Genomic DNA, 17289 nt, shown 5'->3' on the forward strand with positions numbered 1-17289 from the left:
AGTTGTGAGAGAAATGTTGATGCTGGTTTTTTGTGTCTTACCAGGTATTATTACCCAAATGTCAGAGACCAGCTGGTTGCCAAAGGGGCCTTGCCTTTGTCACGGCTCTGTGCCATGGTGACTATGCAGCATCGTGAAGAAATAGGGATACAGACTTTTAGTCTTCCCTTGGCTCCCCGGACTGATTCCTCAGAGGAATTTCATCTGAGGTCTTCAGGTGAGGAATGCTTGTGGACTTTCACTTCGTGTGGTAAAACCAGGCTCAGTTGGGGAAACCTCGGAGCAGCACGTCAGTGTTTGATGGTGTGTTAGCAAAGGACAAAGGAAATGGCTTCAAGTTGTGCCAGGGAGGTTTAGGTTGGACATTAAGGAAAATTTCTTCCCCCAAAGGGCTGTCCAGTCCTGGCACAGGCTGCCCAGGCCATGGTGGAGTCCCCATCCCTGGCAGGATTTAACAGCTGCGTGGATGTGGTACTTGGGGACATGGGATAATGCTGGCCTTGGCAGTGCTGGAGGAATGGTTGGACTCCATGATTTTATGGGTCTTTACCAGCCAAACCAATTCTCTGATTCTGTGTAAAATTCTGTCACATTCTGTAAAAATAAAGTCTATTTGCCTCCAGGGCAAATAAAAATATGTTTTTGTGTTGGCAACTGAAACCAACCAGGCGCGGTTTTCCTCCCAGCTTTCACTAACACCATAATGAGTGAAAAAACAGTGATTAAACATGGGGAACCCTCAAAAAGTTTTCAAAAGCCCTCTCTGTGTGTTTAACTGCCTCACTGCCAGTAAATCCCAGCCTGTAGTTAAGCTTCCCATGGAAGGCGGGGGAGAAGGATCTGAAGAAGGGCTGTTAATGGTACATGATGCAAGCAGTGTCTCCCTCTTGTGGCTCTTTCAAATAACACAACCATCAGCTCTGGGAAGGCCACAAGGAACTCTGAGGCTGTCCAACAAGCTGGGACAGGACAGGAAGGTCAGCATGCTTCAGTTGTTTTGTAATAGGTGAGCCATGTGCAACAGCAGAACGCAGTGTTGTTTCTTTGTCCAACACCTCTTGGGAGATTTTCTCACTGCAGCGCTATAAAAAAGGTGCGTTGGAATGCCTGGGAAGGTATTTTGGAGCTCTGGCAGTGGGAGCATGCAGGACAACAGGGCTGGCTCGATTGGCCCCCTGTGTGTGCAGTGCTGCGGGTTCGCCACAGGAGGGAGACACCGAGGGCGCGCCTTGCAAGGGCAGGGTGCGCTCCCTGTGTGTGCAGTTCGGGGGGTTCGCCACAGGAGGGAGACACCGAGGGCGCTCCTTGCAGGGGCAGGGTGCGCTCCCTGTGTGTGCAGTGCTGCGGGTTCGCCACAGGAGGGAGACACTGAGGGCGCTCCTTGCAAGGGCAGGGTGCGCTCCCTGTGTGTGCAGTTCGGGGGGTTCGCCACAGGAGGGAGACACTGAGGGCGCTCCTTGTCGGGGCAGGGTGCGCTCCCTGTGTGTGCAGTGCTGCGGGTTCGCCACAGGAGGGAGACACTGAGGGCGCGCCTTGCAGGGGCAGGGTGCAGTCCGCGAATTTTCCCTCTGCTCCTCATGGACCTGGCTGTAACTTGTGGCTGAAGTGCAGCCTTTTGCACAGTCTATCTTAATGGATTAGTGGAGTTATTTTTTTAGAAGAACACACATTAACAAAGTAAGTTTTGTATTAATAGGTATAGCTAAATATTGATTGTGTTGTATGTACCTGCATTAAGAGCTGACATTTCTTTCCTTCCTTTCTTTCATTTAATCCAGGTTTGCTCGATGTGAGTGTGAGGTACCAACGATCCATGAAAACAGCAGCAGGAATAACTGCTCAAGCTGTTTCACTTTCTGTGCAAATACACAGGGCAGCTGGTTTGCAAGCAGCAGCCAGGTAAAGTCTAATTCAAAAAGGAACATTTTTCACTTAAAACAGCCTTATCTGGAGGCAGCAGGCTGAGGCATGAGATCAGAACAAATTTTTACTGGCAAACTTTCCATCTGCAGAGACCAAGATTCAAAGTGGGTTCTGCTCCAAAGTGAAAATAACTTTATAAGGACCGTCAGCAGTTACTCTGGTCCCTGAAGCTGCACTACATACAGGGTGGTAGCATTCATTCTGCAAAAGGATGACGATTGGAAAGGCATGTTTTCCTACATTTCCACATTTTTGTACACCAAAGACTGATATAAAAATTGGCTGATATAAAATGGTACCTACTTGGGCATTGGATTCTGGTGTTGCTGATGCTATTTAAAAGCCAGCTGAGGTTGTTTTCTTGCATTTCACTGTGAAAACCTCAATAAATTAACTAGGAAATGAAACATGTCCCTTTCCACCATAAGGCTTCTGTTCCAAGTGTGTGGTATCAGCTGGACATAGTTCCAGAATATGTGATTTTCAAGAGTTAGGAAAGGGCTAGAATAGAGGCAGTCAATTCCACAAGAGAAGGATGGCTCCTGTCATTCCAGAGACGTGGTCTGACCCTTTCTTAGTGTTGCTGTGAGCCCCTGATCCATCTTAATTCAAGTAGATCCTGAAAGATGAGGATCACTGTCGTATGGTGCTTGGAGAAGTCAAGGGAGTTGAATGACCTCAGACTCCTCATCCTTCAGGTGTATGACCTGAGTAATACCTGGGTCTGGTTTACTTGTAAATTACTGCATTTGCTCATTTCACGTCCTTTTGCTGGTCAGTTCTGGTCTGTAAAAATAATTTAGCCTTTGGCTCCTTTCTGGAGCAGGAAGTTATTCTACAGTACAGTATATTCTTAGAGGTGCTGAGTACTTTCTCAACCACAGATGAGAAACACAGCCACCAGTGGTGGACCTTGTGAGTTCCTCTCACCATTTCATATCTGTTCCTACTATGTTGAGATGGGGAAAAAAAGGTGAAAAGGGCAGCCAGAGCCCACGTACATTTTGACTTGGAACATTCACTGTTAGTCCCATCTTTTCACCTTTGTTTTAAGCATGTTGATTCCTAGATCCCTCATACATTATATGCATTCTCTTCCTTCTTTTCTTTTTTTCCCATGTGAAATGAAGAGCTGTGGCACAGAAGAACCCCTCTGTCCAGTACTATGCAGGGGTGGGAGTGAACGCTTATGTGTGTGTGCTCCTGTCCTTCCTGCCCCAGGCACAGACACGCAGCACACGAGCTGTGCCCTGCACTTTCTGCCCAGAGTTTGAGCATCACGTGGAGTTTCTTTGTAATCTCATAATTCAGAAAAGCAGTGGAGAAGCCTCTTCTCTGGGGGAGCTCTTGCAGTCTGCCAGTATTTTTTTCTCTATCTACCATCAGAGCACCAAGTCGGGTAAGGACAACAGGTGTGATTGCAAGGACTGGATACTGGTGCAGAAGTCCCCTTAATTTTAGTATAGAAAAAAAAAAATCAGAATAATGGAATCATTTGGGCTGGGACTTGCAAAAACCCCCCTGCAATGAGCAGGGCCGTCTTCCAGCAGGTCAGGTTGCTCAGAGCCCTATGCAGCCTGAATTTGACTGTTCCCAGGGAACTCTGCAGTTGCTAATAGATGTAATTACCTAAACTGTCTTCAGCAGAGACTGTTCCCCTTATGCAAAGAGTTTTTGAGACTCCCCGTGAACAAGATCCCCTCTTACCAGCTGTTCTCCAGTCAATCACCTCTAAGTCTTGTGTTCCAGTTCAGTGTGTTTACAAAATTATTTCTTTTCCAGCCCCTGGCAAATTGGCTGATAGAACATCTAGAGATTATCTTCTTGGGACAGTCACAGTTCCAACCAGAGACCTGCTGACAAGAAGATCAGGTAATACAGCAGCACTGTGCTGCTGAGATTCTGTGCAAATGCTATTGTAATTCCTTAAAACTATTTTCATTCCTGTTTCAGGGGGTTGTTTTGTGGTTTTTTTGGTTTTTTTTAGACCAAAGCTCTTTCAGATGTTCCCCAAGTGTTCAGTAAAGATCCTGTATTAGGAAAGTCATATAAAGGTTGTTGTTTGAAAATCTGTTTTCAGGGTTTAGGTTGTCTAGTGGCTGAATGAATATTCTGAGGCTACTATGAAGAAATTTAATTCCATGCCAACTAAAACCAGCACCTAAAATCCTTAGGATTTTATTCAGTGCTGTTTATTTTCTAGATAGAAAGTCCAAAAAGGATGTCAAGTCCATGAGTTGTAGTATTTAGTGCAGGACCAGTGGCTGCTTTTCAGATGTCAAAGCAGGAAACAAAAGTCTTAGATAATTAGAAAATAGTAGGATTAACTCTTTTTTTTTTTTAACTACATGTGAAATATCTCAGTGCTTCTTTTGGGTCCCTTCAGCTTCAGAATGTTCTGTGAAATTTCTGTGAAAAAATTACTAGCATATATGTCCACTACTGATCTCCTCTATCTAGCATTAATTCAGGATTATTATGCCTTGTAATAATGATGTTTTTATTATTCCCTTGGTTATTTCTCCTTTAATTTCAGTAAGGTTCTTGTTTTCTCCAGCCCAAAATTTTGGGGTTGTTTTTAATGGGAAGAGAGTAGGAAAGAAATGAGAATATAATTGGATATACAAGGAATATAGTTTCATTGTAAAATGGGTGTTGCTAATGAAGTGAAAATCTTTTGGGATCAGAACTCCTGAGGTTTTTAGAAGGCCAGTAACTTGTTGCTTTTTCAAATTAGAAATTATTTAATGAATTCCAAACAAGAAATAAACACTTGGAGTTCTGGTCCTTGACTGATGACCAGAGAGGTGACCATTGTTCACTGACATTTTTCAAAAGCTGGGATAAGTCTAATGTGATCTTTCCTCCCAAAGGTATTTCGGGCTGGTACCCAGTGACCCTCTCCGAAGATCCGATGCCTCCGCAGTGCACAAATGCCATGCAGGCCATTGTGGGAGGGCTGGAACTCTCTGTTGCCTTTGCCCATCAGGGTGACAGGGAGCGTGTTTTGGAGGCTGCCAAGCTCTTGGGGTGGAGCAGAGAGGAGATCCATGAAGACAGCGAGGACGAGAGCGGCGACTGGGAGCAGAACGCCGGTCCAGTGACTGTGACCATCTCCACCCCCAGGGTGTGGCTGCCACTCCACTGCGTGCTGCTCGAAGGCCAGACACACCTGCAGAGAAGCACTTCCTGCTACCTCAGGTACAAACTGTACGACCAGGAGGCCACGAGGACGTGGCTGAAGCGGCCAAAACTGAGTGACGACGCAGAGAATGTTACAGTGAACTTCAGGAAACCCAACAAGGTGACTCTCAGAAGGAGCCAGGGACTGCTGTGGTTCTTCAGAGAGGAGAAATTAGAAATCCAGGTGTGGTGGGCATATGGCAAGGAAAATGAGATGGAAAGACCACTTGATACCGATCGTCTTATTGGATCTGCCTATGTTGACCTGGCAGCGTTAGCAGAGAGATCAAGAAGAACACGGAGTGTTAGTGGTGAGTTCCTAAAACACAGGGTCACATTTCATTCCTCTTTATTGGCAATTGAATGTGGTTCCTTCTCTAGTCACTTTAAACAAAATGTTTATGGCTTTGTTTTGTCCTGCTCAGAATTACAGAATCCCAGGATGGTTGGGGCTGTAATGGATCTCTGGAGATCACCCAGTCCCACCCCCTGCCCAGGCAGGGTCACCTGGAGCAGGTGACACAGGAACACATCCACGGGGCTTTGGGATGTCCCTGGAGAGGGAGACTCCATGCCCTTCCTGGGCAGCAGTTCCAGAGCTCTGCCCCCCTCATGGGAAGATGTTCTTCCTCACATTGAGGTGGAACTTGTGGTTTAGTTTATGGCTTCTGTCATGTACATGGTACTCATCAGCCACCAGATTTGTGGACTGGTTGGCCCTTCTTTTAGATACACTCAGAGAAGGGAGAAAGAACAAGAGTTAAAGCAAATTTTTATGTAGGGTGTATGTTGTATTCTCCGTATCTGTCTATAAAATTATGCAGAGTCACTGTTTCTAGGGCTCTCAGGAAGTTGATGTGTTTTAATCTGAGCTACCAGGGGAAAATGAAGGTGTATCCAGTTTGGGGGATTGGTTGTGGTTTTTAATGTTTCCAAGCTTGTGCTTCTGAGTGATGACTCATGCAGAAATTACACTGAAAATCAAAATTTGTTCTACTGGTCTCACGTGAGATCTCTACAGTAATGAGCTACCAGCTGTTTTCCAAGCTCCTGCTTTTCCTTTGGCTCATTTAGCTGGTTGGTTGTGAATTCTCCTGCAGGTGTCTATCCATTGTTCAGATGCAACGCTGCAGACCTGGCAGGAGCTGCTGTGCGCGTTCACGTCAGCCTTGCTTCCACTCCTGCTGCTCTGCCCAGACTCCCCTGTGCCGAGGAATGCAGCAACAGTGAAGATGAAGGCACAGATGAAACCCCTGCTCTGAGCCAGCAGGTCTCTGACAAACAGCAGGTGGATATTCTCAGTTCAGAGATCACCAATGGCAAACCACAGGAAGAAGATGTGACGTTTCTGGAAAACACAGTTGCTGTCAGTATCCTTGTGGAAAGAGCAATGCATCTAAGTTTAAAAGGTAATATCACCACCCCCCTTTCTTTTATTTCTTTCTTGTCTTTCTTTGTTTTCTGTTTCTTTGTTTTCCTCTGGGATCTGTTCCTACTCCAGCAAAGTGAATGGCAGGGTTTGGTTTTGAACTTGGCTTCATGGGGTTGCAGCCCCAATCACTGTGCAAGTATAGGGAAAGCTGGAGGTTGAACTGTTCAGCCTGTCTTCATGAATAAAATCCGAAACATAAATAACATCATGTTACCTGTTGGAGATGACAGCTGGATTCTGAAATTCAGCATTATCTGAAGAACTAAGCCCCAAGTTAAGCATTGACTGAATAACTAAACCCCAAGACACTCCCATCTCAAAGACTCCTGCAAATTAGCATTTTTTGCACATAATAAATTTGTAAAGCTGGCTCACTGTACTCAGCTTTTGTTCCCCTGATAACACAGCTAAGAGTCAAATACAAGCTGTGATTTAAGGGTATGTAGTTCTAAAAGATTCTGAGCCCTGCAAATGGATTTTTATAATGATTCTAGAATCTTCTGGAATTCATAGTTTTTGGAAAACTGATGCGACTTTGTTTGCTCTTGCAAAGTTTTTGATGATATAAAGGAGGTTTCTTTTGAGTATTGCAGAAATATTGAAGTATTTCTGTCTTCAACTTCTTATTTTAGGGGATTTTTAGAGGTAACTAATTGAGAGGCAGCTGATCCACTGAAACAAATACAGGCTGGTTTCAAGAAGAAATTTCATTCTTCATGGTTGCCAGGCAGGTGGCCCAGCATGGAGGGTAGCTCAAGCACTGGTATAGGGTCCTCAGGACATGGATTTTATTCCTAGCTTTGCTTCTGACTTCTTAGATGATCTTGGGCAAATGGTTTTTCTGTTTCTCCCTTGAGTATTCCAGTTTCTGCTCTGTAAAAGGTTCGTGTAATATTTGCTTCCATTGTAAATATAACATGCTATCAGCTCCACCAGTGAAAAGGAGTATTTTCTAGATGGAGGATTTCTTTGCTAATTTTGTCATTGTAATTGCTGAACTGCTTTTAGATTGTTGTTGTTGTTGTTATTAATTTAAAAATCTGTATTTAATTCTGTACCATTTCAGGAAGTCCCTTGACAGAACGTGAAGTAACAGCCCCCAGTAGCTGTGTATCATTTGCTGTTGCTGGTGCAGATGCTCCAGTAACCACTCCAGTGATAGAAAATACAGACTCGCCAGTCTGGGACTTCCAGCAACAAGCAAGGTGAGAGATGGGGATTCACACAGACACTCCCTGGATCTGACAGCCAGGCCAGGTGTGAAAAGGACATATAGTTTGGGGGTTTTAGCTCAGAGCTAGATATCTGACCTTAAATTAAAAGAGATGAATTGACTGCTTCAAGGAACCTCAGCAGATCAAGTCATATGTGGTACTATTCAGGAATTAACCTATGTGTTCCAATCTTGTGTCTTCTCCATTGTTTCTAATATCTGGATCACTTCAAACAACTTAAAAACTGTTCTACATTTAACACTTCGATTTTCCATTTGGTTTTTTTTATTTCCAGGAATGAAGTTCAAACATTACAGCTGTCAACCATAACCCCAGGGCTTTGCTGTCACTGTGCCATTGAGTCATGAAATAAACTGCATTTCTGTTCCTTCATGGTTTCCTTGTCCTGTCTTTTAAATGTACAGCAGGAGTGAGGAGAGGGAAATACTTCTTGAATAAGCAAAAGCCCAAACAATGTAAAGATATGTTATACTTTGAGGCTCAGTAATTTTGGGGTTTGTTTTGTTCCTGCCCCCATTGGTCCAGAAAGAAACTGATTTGTCTGGGTAGATAAATTTTACTGCTTTTTCCTGCTTTGCATAAAATATTATGATTTTTGTTCTTAACAGATTATCCAAAGAGCTTCTCCTGGATCCACAGCAAACCTTGGTCTTTAAAGTGTGGCATAAAGCAGGTAAAGTTTGTAGTGCAGTATTAAGAGGAGTGTGTTTTCTGCATCCCCTTCCTTAGCTGACTTGTCTTTCATGCAAGGAAAATAAATTCTGTTAAGTAAATTGGAGAGTAGAATTGTAATGACATTTTTTGCCTTGTGCTAGAAGAATACTACAGATAAATACCTATTGATTTCCTGGCCCTTGGCATCCTCCTTTTCCCCATTAATCATCTTACAAGGTTTGGTTCATCTGTATTCTCTCTGGTTTTATTTTGACGGTGCTTTAGAGGTTGGATTTTCCTGCTGAAGGAAATTCTTAACTGCTTCCTTCATGTGCTGTTTGTTGTTGCTGGAGCTGCTTGAAGTGTGGCCAGGCAGTTGTAACAAAATACTTTTATTTCTTTCTTTTTACATATTGAAGTTCAGCTGTCTGATTTTTCCTTCAAAAATAAACTTCCTGTGTATCCAGAGTACTATGTGTACATACACAGTGATTCTCCTGCCAATCCCTCTCCGTGCCCTGGGCTTTCACTGCTTCTACAGGGACATTTTTAGCTGAATGTAACTGAGGTAATCCGAATAATATTCCCCTATTGGACAGGATTGTTCTGGACCTCGGGTCAGCTTCCAAGACATATTTCAAGGGCTGTGTTTTAGCATTCCTGAAAATTATTCATGTCCATGTATATGTGCTTCGTATCCTTCTTCCCCAGAGTCGGAGCGAGTGATAGGATTTGCATCTGTGGACCTGTCTCCTCTCCTTTCTGGCTTCCAGCTCGTGTGTGGGTGGTACAACATCACAGACTTCAGCGGGCAGTGCCGAGGGCAGATCAAAGTGGCCATTTCCCCTCTCCAAGCCATAAGTCATCTCAAAGAAGAAAGGCAAGCCAGGGTCCGAAGCCAGCCAGAAAGTTCTTCTGTATGTGCTTCCATTTCCTCTCCTCTCACACTTAATTGCATTGCTAATAATCAACACTCCAGGTTCCTGAGCAAATTCGCCGCTAACTCACAGCACTGTCATGGACCAATCATAAATGTACCAAAACCACTTCATTCCTTAGGAATTCTGCTCCAGGTTTCTGTGATAGCTGCAGGCCAATGCTCGTTACAACACTCCAACCAAATCATGAGCATCCCCACTGGCTTCACTCTGTCGTTGCTTCATGGGCGTTTGGGAATATTTTTTTTAGGAGGATACTGTGTGGATTTGGATGTCTGGGAGCATGGCATTGTTCTATTTGCTGCTTTGGGTGACCGCTGATGCTCGAAAACATACAAAAAACATACAGCAGATTCGGCTTTTCGTTGGTTAGGTAAAAATCTAATTTGTCAGGAATCGGTCTTTCTGGGATATTTGCCATTTCTTCTGGGTTTTTCTTTTTTCTCTAGACTTCCCAGATATGCTGGGGTGTGTTATACACATGTAATGGAGCCCTTACCCTACTTTCCATCAGTTTACTCTCTGATAGTATGGAGGGAATTAACAAAAGTGTCTGAAATGAAAGTGTTGTGAAATGGTACTTTGGCTCAGTGCTGGGAAATAATTTGAAAATTTAAAGCTATTTAGAAAGCCTGAGGTTTTGTTAGATCAGCAGGATAAGACTTAATTTCTCTTACTTTCTTGCTGTGAAAGACTCAAGTACAGTGTTCCTTTTCATCCTAGGTGAAGGTCAGCTTCCCAGCATATCCTAGTAATTCTACAAACTTGTCCAAGCAGATGTTGAATTCCTTGTCAAAGGAAGTCAGCGTTCCCACTCGGGAGCGGTAAGTCCACAGGCTGACAACCTTTTTTATTATTTTCAGGTCTCAGAAATACCTCTCTAAAGCCAATTGACTTTACTGGAAAAATGGCACACCCTGTCTAAGTGTGTCCACTGTGTTTGGGCTTAAAAATTAGTGGACATTCCCTTTCCCAGAGAGAGGGAGGTGCAGGAGGTAGCAATCCTGGGACAGGTTCCTGTTGACACAACCCAAATGTTCTTTTCCTTGTCATTGATATTTCCTGATGTGTTTCATTTGCATCCTTGTAAATTAGGATTTAAATGATGCCGTTGTTCAAACTGGCAGGTACTTGCTCCAGGCCCTCATAAGAATAAGGATTGTGTCTGTATTTGGTTTTATTTTTAGTAAGTGTAAATTAGAATAGAGCATCCCTGATGCATCCCCTTTATTTTGCATCCCCTTCTGTCCACGGCCAGTGAATGACAGCTGGTGAAATGCTGTAGTATTGCCTATTCCAGGAGTAAGACTGTCAGATATCCTGCAGTAACTCCTGCTTTCTGTTCTTTAAAATGAGTGAGAGAGTGTTTTAGTTCATGATTTGTTTGTTTAGCCTACAGAGATGATCCTTTTCCCATACATGTCTTTGAAGTTTAGAGGGACTGTGGCTCACCACTATGGGATCTAAACAACTAGCTTGGGAGCTGCCAGCAGGCATGGAAAACTCCCTACCAGCCACACCATTAACTTGAGTTTGGTATAAATCTGAAACAGTAAATGACATTCCTGTGGACATTTGAAAGAACTAGCTTCATCCATCGGTGGCTCTTTAGTGGATTTCAAGACATTGGGTATTCTTGGTTGACAGACTTTCCACAGTTGGAGGTTCCAGCCTGGTTGTTGATATTAAACACAGGCCTGTTGTTAGCAGGATTAGCCCCCCTGGCATGCACACGCCTCGACACGAAGAGCACATGCAGAACGTGCGCAGATTCCATGAATCCCTGCAGCAGGCGGAAGGGAACACGCGCCGGGCAGCCAGGCTGGAGTCGGCATCGCCGTCCTCACGCGCTGCTCTCCTCACTGCTCTCAGGTAAAGCAGGGCTCTGGCCAGCAGGGCAATGCCAGGCCTTAGGTTAGCAGGGAAGAGCTTGGAAGTGACGGCTCCAGTTCTAAGAAAATGAAGGTGAAACAGTGCAATAACTCATGAAGAGATTCCGGTATGATTTACAGCGGGATGAGGCAAGGCTGGAAAATCAGGGGCTGGGTGGGAAGCTCCACGACAGGCCTGAGGTGCTGTAGCAGTGTGGTGGGCTGTTGAAGGGGAACAGCAACAGCAGCGTTTCCAAATCTGGAGAGAATGCTTGGATTTATCCATCCTGCTACTGCTGTCACACAACAGGTGCTACGAACCCAGTAGTCCCTTCACTTGACTTCCACAGGTACAAGAACAAGACTGTAAGCATTTTTGGGTTGCACGGGGCAGTGTATCCTTTCCCAACAGGATGTTTTTCTTCTTGCTAGAAGCACTGTTCTCTTGACTAGATTCTAGGTTTAAATGAGGTATAAATTTAGAAGAGTAGTATCTGTAGGAATATAGGGATGAAAGAGACTTCCTGAGGTATTCCATCCCTTCCCCTGCTACCACAAGCAATGTATCTTAAAATCCCTAGATCTTAAACACATAGAAATCCTCAGATTTTTATTAAGCTCAGCCATAAGTCAAGTAATATCCTTGGCTTTATGACTTTTGTTGGAAGGTCATCTCAAATCCAACTCATTTGATTAAGTAAGTTTAAAACTAGCTCTTTTTTAGCTTCCAGACGAAGTTTCATAGCCAAGTCAGGATTTGTTCTGGAGTGTTATCCTCTTGCTTAGAGCAACCTCAACACTTGCCTACTGATCTGTTTTTCAATAAAAACCTTTAATCCTCCATTTGCACATCTACATGTTGTTGACTAGGGTGATCCAACTTAAACCCAACTGCCACAGGCTTATTTTCCCCCTCTTACTGAATTTCTTACCACTGCTTGCAGGAAAAACTTGAGCGAGCTGGATGAGGTCCAAAGATACTTCAGTCAGAAGCTGACCAGGTCTTTTCCTGACTTCAGCACATCCAAACTAAGCCATGAGGAGTGGGAGACTGACCATCAGGGCTCGATGAGCAGAGAAGTGGATCCCAAAGGCTACCATCTTTTGGAAAAATCTAGTCAGTTGGTGTCTCAGGTCAGCAGCCTAATCAATGGTAAGTTGTTGCTGTGAGTAGCAAAATGACAAGAAAATCAAATCCCTGCTGATGCTTTTGAAATTACTTACCAGAGTAGAGAATAAGCTGGAGCCCAGAGCTACAGTTGCTGCCAGTGGAAAAGTTGCTCCATGCTTTTTCTGCCCATGGCTTCCTACAGGGAAGCAGCATTTCCAAGAGATGGAGTTGAACGGCACATCCCTATTATGCCAGAATTTGCCATTGTTGTATCACCACCTTGATCTTCTGTTTTTTCCCCTCTTTATTCTCCAAGGTTTTGTTCTTTTTATTTCCTTTCTCATCCTTCGCAATTTTTTTTACTGTTTTTTACATGCCTTCCTCTACAATCTGTTTCAGACTCTTCCTTCTCCTTTTCCAAATGTCCCCCACCATTCCCTTGCCTCAAAATAGTTTGCCATCTTACCTAATACTGGTGAACTCAATTCCCAGAAGATGCAAGCAGAATCTGCTCACTGGGAAACAAAAATAAGTGATTGTGGCTTTTTCAAGAATTTGCAAATTTTCCCATTGAGTTCATCCTTAATGCTTCTGGTTTTTCCTTAGCATTTCTGTTCTTCTGGTCTTGTCATTGGGAAACAGAGCAGAGCGTGCTCACATCAGCAGAGTGTTGGCAAAGCTGTGCATGTTTAGCTCCTAACCTTCCTTAGGACTTTCTGCCAAAAACCCAAATAAATCAAATATAAGCTGAACTGTTGCTCCATGCATTTACTGATGCTTTTTTTTTGTTAACCAGACTTGCAGACTGTAACTAAAAATAGCAAAGAAGCTTCTAATGCACATCAGGACAGCAGCAGGGAGCTGGGTGCTATGGATGTACCCAGCTGGAAGGGGGAAGGAGCCAGACCGGAAGGTCCTCAAGGCCGGCTGGAGTCGGACTTGCCTGGCGTTTCGAGTGACACACAGCAGCCGTGCAGTTCTGGGAGAGCTGTGTTTGAGAGACACATGTTGCACGAACTTCTAGGCCCCATTGTCCCTGAAGATGACCATCCAGTGGGTTATATCCAGGAAATCAAAGGTCCTTTTGCCATCCAGCCACACAGTGAAGAAGAATACGAAGAAGATGTTATAGAACCACAAACTCTTAATGAAATAACGACTGTAACGGACAGGACGAGCCCCTGGTCCAGTGTGATCTCCGAAACAGGGCAGGGGGATGAGCAGCATCCTCTCGACCCCAGGCCTGAAGACCAGCACTCCACAGATGCAGGTTGTTTCCAGAGAGGGAACAGCAGCACCTTGTCCAGCATCCTGCATGGGGACAGCCAGAGCGTGCTCAGCACCCTGAGCCTGCCCGTGAGCCCCCATGCAGGTGGGAACAGCCCCTGGGGAGCAGCAGGAGACTTCCACACCTTCAACAGCAGCACGGGAACAGCAGAGAAGGATCCACTTCAGCCCACTGGACAGAGCCTCTGGGACAGAGCACTGAACGCTGAACCTGCAAAGAAAAGTGTAGAGTTCCATGCAGGCTCCAAGGAACTGCCGCCATTCCCGGGAGACATAGGTTTGACCAATCAAAAAACCACTGAGAGGGAGGAGGAGGAAAGTGCTGAGGTTGTGAATGGAGATCATCAAGGCAAGGAAGGAAGTGGTTCTGATGGTAGCTGTGTTCAGAGTGTATCCGCCCAAGCTGGCTCGGAAAGAAATAGCGAGAGCTTCCCTGATGACAGCGGTGAAGATCCAGTGGAAGGGTCGGAAAACTCCGTCAAACCAAAAATCACTTTGTATCCTTAACTCTTTTCTTAAGCACTCCCTGTATTTGATGACTCTCCCTGCTTAGTTAGAATCTCCCTGGCCTCAGGAAAGAGAAATTTGCTATGTGAAGCTCTTCCCTGGGAAATGAATCCAGAAGTGGTGATCTGGGAAGGTCCATTACACTGTTTCACACAATGTAGTGATGACTTTCTTGCCACTTGTAGCCAATAAATTTTGTGATTTGTGAGAGTCGCTTTGTTTTGGGTTGTTCTGACATGCCTTCTTGCATTCTCTCCATGTTATTTTTCCCCATGTGTTAGAGCTCTTGTGTTTCTCCTGTATTAAAAAGAAACATGCTTTATTTTGCTTTTAAAATAGTTCCCAATGTTTCTTCCTCAAATTCCAAATCTCAGATTAAGTGTTGGAATTTTTTGCAGGATGAAGTCCTCTACAAATTTGTGAGGTGTTGTTTTAAAGCAAGTCAGTGTCCCATGCTCTGCGAGCCCAGGTGAGAGAACCAAGTGTTCAGAGCAATGGAATATAGATTAAAACAAATGAGATTCACTTTCAGACCTGTTAACAGCTGAAGCTTTTTCCACATCTGGACCTCTGTGCAACTGCACACTGCCAAAAGTTGTTCCTTAACAGTTCTGCTCAGATCTGACCCTGTTGTTCCAAACTTCTTCCTTCCACCCCAGGAGATGGAAGCCTCCATGAGACTGCTCAGCACTTCTTCTCATCCTTCCACATCTCCAAAAGTAAGTATGGGATGTCCTTTCCTTTATTGTCCAACTTAATCCATTCCTTAAAAAAGGAAAAAAAACTTCTCCCTTCCTTTGCTTGCCAGCACTCAACTTAGAGGTGATGGCTTCCAAATTGTGTCAAGGGGAATCTTCCTGGTACCTCTTCTGTCCGTGAGGATGGTTTCTAACATCCATGGCTGTGTTGTCTGTGAGCCTTATGCCTTTATATCAACCAGTTGTTCAGTATGCTTGGGAAATGTTCTTTGTGCTTTAATGTGAGGTGATATGCCTAATTCTGGGGAGTTCTAACTTGCAATTATGGCTTCAATTTATCTCTTTTAGATCAGGATGAAATGAGGGAGATACCTGGAGAGGTATCTTGTAACAGTTCTGAGACCCAGGGAGTAGCAGAATAACTGGAGTGATTGTTCCTCCTGCACCAAAGCTGGGGATTGCTGAGGTTTTGCTTTTTTATGTGCATAAAGATTTATTTACTGCGAGAGGTTTGTGGCTCGGTTGCTTCAAGGTCTTCGTATTTATCTTATTTTCAGTTCAGAAAAAGGGGTTATAAAAAAGAGAGTGAGTGACTTTTTGCATAGGCAGATAGTGATGGGTAAGGGGGAACAGTTTTAAACTAGAAGAAGGGAGGGTTAAATTGGATATTGGGAAGAAATCCTTCCCTGTGAGGCTGGGGAGGCCCTGGCACAGGGTGCCCAGAGCAACTGTGGCTGCTCCATCCCTGGAAATGTTCCAGGCCGAGTTGGATGGGGCTTGGAGCACCCTGGCCTAGTGGAAGGTGTCCCTGCCTGTGTCAGGGGTTGGAATGAGATAAGCTTTAAGGTCACTTCCCACCCAAACCATTCTGGGATTCCATGATCCTTTTCCAGCCCCAGCTTTGCTGTGGATGTTGATGTGGATCTGGGTGCTGCAGCAGCTGGGGCTGTTTGTTTACCACTCCCAGGTAAGATGATGCCTTGGTTCCTCTCCATATGACCTATGACACAAACACTTTAAGGAACATTTATGTCACTGGAAACAGCTTGTCTGATGAATCAAAACAGACTCAGACTGGTTCTAATAGCTCTGAAGTCATGGAAAGCTGTGGTTTAATACTAATACCAGCTTTACTTGAATCCCCTCTCTGCAGCACTGAGCTGAGTGGCTGGAAATACAGCCCTGAAAATTATTACTAATTAGGTAAAATGTTAGCAAGGCGCTATTTGGATATTTTGATCTTAAAGCAGCTTAATTCCAGGATTAGCTGGCACTAATCCTTTGCTGCAGGACTTGTAAGGTGTGCTGAGACAGGATTCAGTTGTGCCTTGTGCATCAAACCCCCTCTGTGAAGAACCAGTTTTTCACTGCTACCAATACACAGAGTTCAGAAAAATGCTTCCTCATAGTTTTGGTTTTAACTGGCCTTTGGAACATCAGTTTCTAAAGCTGGGCTTGGTTTGGTTCTGCACAACACCAAGCATGACAGTAAGGCTGAAATCTGAGCTGTCCTCTGGACATCACCAGAGCCCTCACTCACTTGGCAGCTGGCAAACGTCTCTCGTGGCCTTCCTGGTGCTCCTGCCCCCTCTCCCTGGCTTGTCTGACTCCCTGTTTTACCCATCTTCTTCCTGGAATGATGAAGCAGTGGTGTGGAGCTGGGCAGCATTTGAGACAAAAAGGTTGTCTCAGCTCCTGCTGTGAGGACATGGGTCCCTGAGAAGGTGCTGCAACAGTTCAGGCTCAGCATGGATGCTGTGACCAACTTCCAGGGATCAGAGTTTTGTAGAGCCTCACAAAACCTCTTTGTTTTTTACTTCTTTTCTCTATTACATCAAACTAAGGCTTCCCATTCTTGAGGTCCTTCCCAGCTCTTGTCTTCCACACTGCTCACCTGCTCTGAGTGGGGGCTAGCGGATAGGTTTGAAAAATCAGAGCATTGATAAACTTTTCCATAAAATCACAGAATCCCAGAATGGTTTGGGTGGTAAAGAACCTCCTCTTGTTCCACCCCCTGCCATGGGCAGGGACACCTTCCACCATCCCAGGGTGCTCCAAGCCCCATCCAGCCTGGCCTTGGACACTTCCAGGGATCCAGGGGCAGCACCAGCTGCTCTGGGCACCCTGTGCCAGGGCCTGCTCACCCTCCCAGGGAACAATTCCTTCCCAATATCCCATCTGTCCCTGCCCTCTGGCAGTGGGAAGCCATTCCCCCTTGTCCTGGCACTCCAGGCCATTGGCTAAAGTCCCTCTCCAAATACCATGCTATTTTTTTTTCCCCCTCGCCTCTAGGAATATTCCGAAAGGATAAGAAACTTACATGGAAACCAGCTTTACTCGGAATAATTCATATTTGTGTGTACATAGATTTACTGTCAGTGTGAATTAGAAATAACACAGCCTTGGGCAGATTCACAATCGCTTTATATGTTCCAAAATTGCCAATGGCA

At 44.7% G+C, this 17289-nt stretch overlaps 1 protein-coding gene across 1 annotated transcript in view; it reads left to right on the top strand.

Moving 5' to 3' along the window:
• The window catches only part of C2CD3 (C2 domain containing 3 centriole elongation regulator), a 38700-nt gene that overhangs the window by 16943 nt on the left and 4468 nt on the right, over positions 1 to 17289 (top strand). Inside the window, 14 exon segments of the mRNA XM_039554784.1 lie at positions 45 to 217; positions 1779 to 1899; positions 3054 to 3322; positions 3706 to 3795; positions 4797 to 5417; positions 6207 to 6515; positions 7605 to 7743; positions 8382 to 8446; positions 9139 to 9344; positions 10089 to 10189; positions 11073 to 11237; positions 12181 to 12389; positions 13144 to 14131; positions 14761 to 14860. Of these exon segments, the coding sequence (XP_039410718.1) occupies positions 45 to 217; positions 1779 to 1899; positions 3054 to 3322; positions 3706 to 3795; positions 4797 to 5417; positions 6207 to 6515; positions 7605 to 7743; positions 8382 to 8446; positions 9139 to 9344; positions 10089 to 10189; positions 11073 to 11237; positions 12181 to 12389; positions 13144 to 14131; positions 14761 to 14860 (3556 nt within the window).

Source organism: Corvus cornix, chromosome 1 (assembly GCF_000738735.6).
Source record: "Corvus cornix cornix isolate S_Up_H32 chromosome 1, ASM73873v5, whole genome shotgun sequence".
Taxonomy (NCBI): Eukaryota; Metazoa; Chordata; class Aves; order Passeriformes; family Corvidae; genus Corvus; species Corvus cornix.